The 10187-nt window shown below is 39.5% G+C and overlaps 1 protein-coding gene across 1 annotated transcript in view; it reads right to left on the bottom strand.

The window, feature by feature from the left end:
• Positions 1 to 10187, bottom strand: part of LOC106881670 (cubilin) — a 218541-nt gene that overhangs the window by 125125 nt on the left and 83229 nt on the right. The window contains exons 24-25 of the mRNA XM_052967022.1: positions 5255 to 5471; positions 1770 to 1900 (exon numbers count right to left, since the gene is read on the bottom strand). Of these exons, the coding sequence (XP_052822982.1) occupies positions 1770 to 1900; positions 5255 to 5471 (348 nt within the window). The remainder of the gene's footprint in view (positions 1 to 1769; positions 1901 to 5254; positions 5472 to 10187) is intronic.

Genomic DNA, 10187 nt, shown 5'->3' with positions numbered 1-10187 from the left:
GTTAAGACTTAGTTGTGATCTGAACATAACCGCTTCTCACACAGAGAATCAGGAGCCCTTTTGGTCATTCTATTTTCTTTGCTGGAAGGGTTCCTAACCCATGGGCAAAGAGGGGTTAGATGATGGCGGTGGTGTTTTCTAAGGGCTGGCATGTGTAACCTGATCAGCTCTGCCAATCAAACTCCCAACCCATGCATTCCAGTTGCAACACTAATTCAGCCCAAATTTGACGTCGATGTTACTTAGTTTGGTTTGAAATAAAGAACTTGATTAGCTTAATAATCCCAACTTAATCCCGGGCAAAGCCGGGCTATACTGCTAGTAAGCACAATGAGAGAGAGAAAGAGAGAGAGGGAGAGAGAGATTAAAATGTCTGTTGTCAGGTAAGTCAGCATTGAATCAGCAATAAGAAATAGGTGATGCAAAAGCAGATATGCCAAAATGTTTCATACTCTTCTTTGCCAACAAGGGAAGATAGGTATATAGAACAGTCTCTTTTCATGTGTCTCACCCACAAGGACACATGAAAATATTCTGTTAAGAAATACAATTCCAGCGGTCTTTCAGTAAATTTCAGTCTGTACAAGCAAATTTTAACTCGCACTCTTCTTTAAGTGTTGGATGTTGATTGTTAACACAGTAAGTAGAATCCAGATTTTTGACCAGAAGTGCTGCTGCATGACATAGAAAGAGCACTCAGGCAAATAGCCGTCAAACAACTGGTTACCAACTGAGCAGACAGACAAGCAGAAATCAATCATAAAACATTGAAGTGCTGCATAACCACTTAGAGTGGTCAAGTCTCCTGTTATAATCAATGTCTTGGCGACAATAAAAAATAACCAAACAAACAAAAAAAATCAAACTAAGAAAAAATCCAGTTTTGTCAATGTGAAAGTATAACATGAATAGGTTACAGCTAGGGCCAGCCTATCTTTTTAGAGTTATTTATGATTGTGTTATTATTTTTTTCTTTAAGATAGCAGTGTATGATTTTTAGAAGACTTGGGTCAAGCAAGTTAAGCAACTGCATAGAAATTCCATCATTATCTATTTCATAAATTCTGTGCATGGGGTTAATTATACTATCAATGCTGCAACTATTTTTGTATGATGTCAGAGAAGTTTATAATTGTGATCGTTTGTAGTTAATATATAGAATAGTCCTACAACTAGGGTTAGTTAAGACTAATTAATCGCATGGTATTAGTTATCTTTAGCATCATAGCCATCATAATAGCATCACACCATTTCAACAGGAAAAGGGTGCAATTGTATGACAGTTTTCCAACCATCACCTCAAGAAAGAACATGTTATACAGGAGACTGTTGGAAAAGTAAGGATAAAATATCCTGTGATCTTCATTGGAAACCCACACTTAGACATACAGGTATCAGCAGACCAAGGAAAGTGTATGTCAGTCAACTTGAAGAAGACACTGGATATCAAGTTAAAGATATAATAGCTACAATGGAAGACCAGGATATCTGGCATCTGGCATGGAAGTGTTGCATTGGTTTGAGCAAGTCACCCAACTGAATAGGTTAGACAAGACAGACATACATGCACATATGAATGTGCATGTACACATGTGTGTGTGTGTGCCCACGTGCGCACACACTCTTTTCTCTTTATCATTTGCCTAACTTCTTTTCATGTCCATATATTCATCGATTTATCAGCATAACTCCTAACCTGCATATACTTACCTCCAGTGATAAGTCAAAGGTGTAAAAAAGCAGCAAGTATTACAACTAAAAAGTATTACCATTTGTATTGTTGATAACTCCATAGATCGCTCTGAATCCACTGAAACCAACTGAACCATCTGCCTTAAATATCACAGTGATTCTGTTTGACGATGATGTAAAAGCTGGTGGAATTCTGCTACCACAATATCTAAAAATAGAAATTAATAACAGAAGAAGTGGTGGTAGTAGCAGCAGCAGCAATATTAATAGTAGCAGTAATTTCTAGCATAAATACAAAGCCAGAAATTTACAAGGAGTAGTCAAATAAACTGAGTGCAGTACATGATTGATATTTTGTATATGGGCTTTAAAAAGGTGAATGATAGTAAAGTCAGATGCAACATGTATTGAACTTAATATCAATAACAATAATAGACTACAAGAACAAAAACTAAATTTGAAGGTCCCTCAGATAAATCTTCCATAAGTGAGAACTCTAAAAGTATTTCTTCTTGGAAATTTATGCATTCTTAGGAAGACCTTATCAATTCAGTACAGACATAACAGTGTGGTTAAGAAGTTTGTTTTGCAACTATGTGGTTCCAAGTTCAATGGCTAAGCAAGACATCTTGGATAAGTGCTATAGCATCATTTGATGAATCAAAAACTTGTAAGTGAAACTTGTCAGTTGAAAATTGCACAGAATCTCAGTCTGTGTATTTATGTATTTGCACACATACACATGTGAAAGGATACTAAATGTGAAGAACGCTTTGGAGAAAGGTCTTCCCAATATGTACCCAAAAGATGGACCAATCATCCAAATTGACAGTAGTATGATAGATAAAGCAATCAAGGATATGAAAAGCAGGAAAATCATTGGTCCATCAGGAATCACAGCTGAAGTGTCTAAAATATCTGGCAGAGTAGGATGTAGCTTAGTCGCCTGTTTAGCCAATTAAGTTGTACAAGTAGATGTCACACCCAACAAGTGTAGCAGCATTATAGTCAGTTGTCATAAGAGTAAAGTAGATGCCTTAGATAAAATTATAGACATATAAAATTGTGGGACCAAGTCATGAAAGTTAAAAAGGGAGTCTAATTGATAAAGAGTAGAATTAGACTAGGTGGGATGCAGTTTGATTTTGTACCAAAGAGGAGTACTATGGAAGCAGTTTTCCTAGAAGGCAACTGCAGAAGAAATATCTTGTTAGAAATAAACGAATTGCATTTGGCATTTGTTGCCAAGGAGAAAGCTTTCAACAGAGTCCTTTACTCATGTGTCTCTAAGAAGCTAGATGTAGACAAATGACTTGTTAGGGTCAGACAAGCCAGGTATAGGGGGTGCTGTCAGTAGTGATAGCTGGCTTTGAGTACAACAATTAATTTAGTGTACAAGATCAAGTCCGCTAGAGATTAGTATTCAGTCTCTTCTTATTCCACATCATAAGAGATGCATTTAAGACCGGCAGCCTTGAGAACTACAATATGCCAATGACCCCATTCTTATAATAGAATCTGTAGCAGAATTGGAAAAGAAATTTGAGGTGTGGAAGCAAAACCAGGAATCAAAGAGCCTTAAAGTTAACCTAACAAAGAACAAAGATGTAGTTAGCAAGAAGATGGCTAAGACTCTTTCCATCAGGTAAATGGCTCTGCTCAATACGTTGGAGAGGTGTTGGAATAAATTCCATATTTTGTACCCAGGTTTATTAGCCAGGGGGAGGCAGATAAGAAAAAATTGGCCAATGTTCTGCACCGTAAGGACCAAAGACTTGAGGTATTTCGTGTTGCAAGACAGTGTGTGAGAGAGAATCATGATGTCATAGGAGAGAAATGTGTCCGCATGGATGATGGTTCACTTGCACTAAATGAGGCTGCAAAGAGAGAGGTTTGGAGATGCCACTATGAAAGGTTGCTTAATAAAGAGAATGAATGGGAGAAAGAGAGTCTGCCGAATGTTGACCCAACAGAGGGACCAGCTATCCGAGTTGACAGTACCTTGGTAGATAAAGTAATTAAGAGTATGAAGACAGGGAAGGCCCCTAACCCATCAGGAATCACTGCAGATATGCTCAAAATATCTGGCAGTGTCGGCTATAGCCTAGTCACCTGTATAGTTAACCAGGTGATATACGAAGGAATCATACCCAATGACTGGTGTAGCAGCACCATAGCCAACTGCTACAAAGGTAAAGGTGACGCTTTAGATACAAATAATTACAGAGGTATAATGAAAGTCACGGAGAGGGTCATAGCCCAACTAATTAGGGAGAGAGTCAGTTTAGATGAGATGCAGTTTGGGTTCGTGCCAGGGAGAAATACCTAGGTAACGATAAACCTCTGTACATGGCTTTCATTGACATGGAAAAAGCCTTCAACAGGGTCCCCCGATTCCTTATTTCGTGGTCAATGAGGAAACTAGGGATAGATGAATGGTTAGTGAGAGCTGTGCAAGCCATGTACAGGGATGCTGTCAGTAAGGTGAGGGTTGGCAACGAGTACAGTGAAGAATTCTGGGTAGAGGTAGGGGTCCACCAAGGTTCAGTCCTCAGCCACCTCCTACTTATTATAGTCCTCCAGGCAATCACAGAGGAATTCAAGACAGGATGCCCCTGGGAGCTCCTCTATGCTGATGACCTTGCTCTAATTGCTGAATCATTATCAGAACTAGAGAAGTTTCAGGTGTGAAAGCAAGTATTAGAATCGAAGCGCCTTAGAGTCACCCTAGCTAAAACCAAAGTCCTAATAAGTAGGAAGGCAGACAAACCACAAATCCCTTCAAGTAGATGTCCCTGCTCAATCTGTAGAAAAGGCATAGGTAGAAACTCTATAAGAAGTACCTAGTGTAAGCTATGGACACATAAGAGGTGCAGCAATATCAAAGGAAAGCTAACTGGGAAGATAGTTTTTGATAAAAAAAATGAACCTTAGTACTTGACTGATATTTTATTGACCCTCAAAAGGTGAAAAACAAAATTGACCACAGCATAATTTGAACTTCAAATGTAAAGATCCAGACCAAATGCTACAAGGTATTTGTCTGATATAGAATTAAGTCTGCTAATTGACCACCATATATGTAGTTTAGTTCCTAATGCTGAAACTGATTTAAATGTTTAGCTGCCAATGCCCCACTTCATATCATTGTAAGGAGATAATTATAATAATTTTAACAATTTACTAGTTAATTGGGATTAAGAATAACAATACAAATTTATTAACTCAGCAGTTTAAGTTTAATGAAACACTATCTTCCTATGGTCTTACAGCTTTTAACTGTGATATGAAGTGGGCAACTAAGCATTCAAGTCAGTTTCGGCACTAGGATATAAACTACATATATTTCATGCCCTTTAAGTAAAAGCCATACAAGTAAGAGTGTGTATGTGAGAGAGAGAAAGGGAGACAGACAGACAGACACACACACACACACACACACACACGCACACATACACACACACACACACACACACACACACACACACACAGCCAAAGAAAGAGCAAGAAAGAGAGAAAGCGAGCATGCAGGCATGTACATGTAATGCTTTTCAGTTCTTACTTTGGTTCATTACTGGATTTCCCTCCATCAATGATTTTGACATAGTCATGGTTACATGATTCATGACTTTCAAGTGCAAATTCTGTGAATACCAATGTTATTAACAGCTGGGGATCCACAATAATATTCCAGGTGCATTGTATTCCATTTGGATAAGAATTACCTTTCAGAGGACTTGCAACTGTACCCAATGGTCCTGTCAGAACACCACCACAACCTTCAAAAAGAAATCCAATAATATAGAATAATTTTGCAGACACTATTGAGGAATTTTTCTAACTGATTGCATTTCTTTGTAACCTAAGTCTAATATCTTTCTATAGATAATTTCAAGTTTAAATATTAAACCTTTCACTACAAAATTAAATTTCCTGAATATTCCAGTAGAACTGGTATTTTCTGGAAGTCACATTGCCTCTATAAACCTGACATATCTCAACAGAAAATAGTTTCAAACATGACATTCCTTAACAAAGATAGACTGATATATAAAACTGCTTAAAGGTAATGAAATTTTGAGTGGATGTGTATGCTTTTCCAAGTAAAAGAGTTAACTGCTATGCACTCATGCAATATAAAGTCAATTACTTCATTTACTTTTTATTATAAAATGAACCCATTATTCTGCAAAGTGATTAGTGATTAGGCGCAGGAATGGCTGTGTGGTAAGTAGCTTGCTTACCAACCACATGGCTCCGGGTTCAGTCCCACTGCGTGGCATCTTGGGAAAGTGTCATCTACTATAGCCTCGGGCCGACCAAAGCCTTGTGAGTGGATTTGGTAGACGGAAACTGAAAGAAGCCTGTCGTATATATATGTATATATATATATATATATGTATATATATATATATATATATATGTATATATATATATATATATGTATATATATATATGCGTATGTGGGTGTTTGTCCCCCCAACATCACTTGACAACCGATGCTGGTGTGTTTACGTCCCTGTAACTTAGCGGTTCGGCAAAAGAGACCAATAGAATAAGTACTAGGCTTCCAAAGAATAAGTCCTGGGGTCGATTCGCTCGACTAAAGGCGGTGCTCCAGCATGGCCGCAGTCAAATGACTGAAATAAGTAATAGAGTAAAAGAGAGAGAAAGTGAACAAAAAAAAAGTCATGGTAGCAATAGCTTTGTAGTCTTGTCAAGGACACAATCTCTCAAGAACTGGTACCACAATAAGATGCATTAAGTACATTTTGTGAAGTGGTTGAAGAGAGGAAGAACACCCACTCGTAGAAAACATGCCAATAATGGAACATATGCATGAGACATACAAGGTGGTATCAAAAAGTTCCTGGACTAGTTCTGTAGCATGCCAACAGATGGCAGCACATGGTTGTGTGTACAGTAAGAACTAGCAGTGACCTACCAAATGATATCACTATGTTTACTTTGCAAGTTGTGAAATTTATGTTTTTGTGATCACGTGTTATGTTGTAATCGAAGATTTTGTCAAGAACAGGAACAAAGAGCCAATGTGAAATTTTGTGTTAAACTTGAGAAGTCTGCTACAGAGACATTGAGCATGCTTCAGCAAGCTTATGGTATTGAAGCAAGTGTTTCAAGTGGCATGGATGCTGCAAAAATGGAAGAACATCCCTAGAAGATAATGAGCAAAGTGGAAGACCTGCGTTACCTCCAGAAATGTAGTACTGTGCACCTAGAATTCATCTTTCAGGGCCAGACCATCAATCGAGAGTCTTCCTGTGACATTTTGAAGTGTTTAAGAGAGTTACATTCAGCAAAAGTGATCTGATCTGTAGAGCACAAAGAATTGGATCATTCATGATGACAATATACCATGTCATCGAGCTCTCTTCACTTGTGAGTTTCTCATCATAAACAACATAATCTCACTTCCATACTCACCAGATTTAGCACTTGCGGATTTCCATCTCTTCCCAAAGATGAAAATGCAGCTCAAAGGTCATTATTTTAACACTATTATTGAGATCAAGAGTGAATTGTAGAAGGTTCTTGACTCGCTTACAGAAAATGACTTCCAGGCTGGATTCCAAAAGTGACAGGAATGTCGAGACCGGTGTATTGCTGTGTAAGGTGACTACTTCAAAGGAAATGATGTTAAAAATTAGGTAACTAAGTTATTTTTTATTAAACATAACTAGTCCTGGAACTTTTTGATACCACCTTGTAATCCTCAATATGTCTGACTGGGTAACCATGTATCTCCTCTACAGCAAAACACTTGTTCCTATCCCTCTGTCACACTCTACTTCTCATCACCTGACACAAGACCACCTCCTCTACTGCCCCTCTCTCAAAGTATCTTTCATCTTGCAAGTTACTTGGTGACCCCACCAGTGCTGGTGCATCCAGTCCACACTTTAAAATGTAAAGTGGTTGGTGTTTTGAAGGATATCCAGCTGCAAAAACCATGTCAAAACAGGCCTGGCTAGTGCTGGTGCCACGTAAAAAGAACTCAGTCCACTCTGTAAAGTGATTAGTGTTAAGAAGGGCATCCAGCTATAAAAAAAACCCTGCCAAAGCAGACAGTGAAGCCTGGTGCAGTCTTCTGCCTATCCAGCCCATCAAACCATCCAGCCCATGCCAGCATAGAAAATGGACATTTAATGATGATGATGGCAATGTTTAGGAGGGCAGTAACACCTGACTAGGTCTATGATGATCTACCCAGTTCATACCAGTATTACTGCATATTAATGATTATCACAGTTCTTTATCTTCCTTTTTTAAAGTTCAACTTCTAGTGGTCAATTTTCATGTATCTTCATAGGTCTCCTGTATCTTCATAGGTCTCTCTCTTTCATAGGTTCCCTCTACTACAAGGGATCAACACGTCTTTATACAACTGACATCTCCTATATGCATCTCATGCCTATACCCATACCCATACCAGTGCAGACATCTGGTTCCTCTTACATCAAGCTTTTCTTTCTGACATTCATGTACACTAACATTACACATCTAACAAACCATTATTTACTTCATTTCTCATGGACAGCTAATCTTCTTTGTAATAGCCTGAAGGATTCTAATAAGCAGGTGAGGGATAAGACCTGAACCCTGACGGACCCCTATCTATATATTAAATTAATTGCTGAACTTATTACTCAGGTAGGAAGGCTCTGAAAGGGGTCTCAAGAAGTAGTGTCCCTGACTTCCTGAGCTAGTTTTCCATCACATTTCTTAAAAATCGTGGTAGAGGCCTTGGTCCAGGGACCACTCATGTCAGAAAACTGAGGTTGGGAGCATGCTCCCTGTAGAAAATCCAGCTCTGAGAAAGCCTCATGATAGCAAAGGAGAATGGGCACCAGCCAGCCCAAAGGTTAGGGTGGGCTGCACCAGCCTACTTCAAAAAGGAAGGTGCAAACCTTCATCCTGGGTTGTGCAAGCATGATATGCCTTATGATGACCAATGGCCTGAGGAGAAGCTTGGGGTGAGGTTGGGAAGTTAGAATGTGGGCAGTCTGTGTGGAAGGGGAACTGAGGTATATGAGGAATTGAGGAAGAGGAGGGTAGATGTGTGCTGTGAGGAGGCTAGGTGGAGGGGCCAGGGTGCAAGATTTTTGGGGGTCAAGGAAAGAAGGTACAAGTTGTGATGGTCGGGAAATAGCAAGAGGACTGGAGGTGTGAGAGTTTTGGTGAATGAAGAAATCAGTGAGAAGGTGGTGGAGGTCAGGAGAAAGAGTGACAGAGTGATGACAGTAGTGTTAGCATTTGAGGAAGAAGTGGTGAGGGTAGTTTGTGGGTATTGTCTGCAAAGTGGAAGAAGGATCGCTGAGAAAGAGCAATTCTTGGATGAAATGGCGAATGAGTGGGACTTAGAAAAGGTAGATGAATTGGTTTTGGGCATGGGTTATTTTAATGGACATGTTGGAAAATGACTCCAGGGTTTTGAGGGTGTGCATGGGGGAAACAGAATTGGGGAGAGAAATTTGGAAGGAAGGAAGGATGTTGGAGTTTTGTGATGAGAAAGAGTTGTGTGTGGTGAATACATAGTTTAGGAAAACGGAGAAAAGGAAGGTGACTTTCAGTGCAGGAGGGAATGAGACAGAGATTGATTTCATGCTGGTTGGCAGGAAAAACAGAAAATATCTGAGAGATGTGAAGACAATACCAGGAGAGTTGCAGCACAGGTTAATGGTTTCTGACTTGGATAAGGGGAAAGTTAAAAAGTGTATGAGAAAGGGAACAGTTGAGAGGAGAATGGTGTGGAAACTGAATGAAGAAGAAACAAGAGCAAGGTTTGAGGAGAGAGCTGAGGAGTTGGTAAGCATTGATGCACCGGATTTGCAGAAGTCTTTTAAAGAAGGGGTACCAAAAGCATTTGATGAAGTGTGTGGAAGGACGAAAGGTATGAGAGATTGAAGAGATACATGGTGGTGGAACGAAGAGATGAGGGATGCAATAGCAAGGAAGAAGGAGGCACGCAAAGCTTTATGTAATAATAGAACTGAGCAAATGAAAGCCAGGTATAATAGCATGAAGAATCATGCAAAGAAGGTGGTTGCAAGATCTATGAAGAAGGAGATTGAGGAGAGGTTGAGCGTGCTGGATGAGAACCCAGATAGTGTGTTTAGATTTATTAAATCAATGAAAAAAGATGGAAGAGATGTTGAAGAAGATGCATGAGGGGGAGTGATGGAAGGTTGAATTTTAGTGAGAAGGACAAGGGAAGAGTTTGGAAGGAGCATATGGAGGGAATTATGAATGAGGAGAATGAATGGGATCAGAGCGTGGAAGTTGATGTGGTGGAGGGGCCAGTGGAGAGGGTTAGTTGGGAAGAAGTAGTGGAGGCAATGAAGGAAATGAAAACAAGAAAGGCAGCTGTCCATTGGAAGTAAGTGTGGAAATGATAACTGCAAGTGTGGAGATAGGGATTGTTGTGGTGATGGAGCTCTGCCAGAGTGTGCTGGATGGAAGAGGAATGCCAGATG

The sequence above is a fragment of the Octopus bimaculoides genome, chromosome 4 (assembly GCF_001194135.2).
Source record: "Octopus bimaculoides isolate UCB-OBI-ISO-001 chromosome 4, ASM119413v2, whole genome shotgun sequence".
Taxonomy (NCBI): Eukaryota; Metazoa; Mollusca; class Cephalopoda; order Octopoda; family Octopodidae; genus Octopus; species Octopus bimaculoides.
The sequence above is the reverse complement of the archived record's forward strand: the minus strand, read 5'-3'. Positions and strand labels throughout refer to the sequence as shown.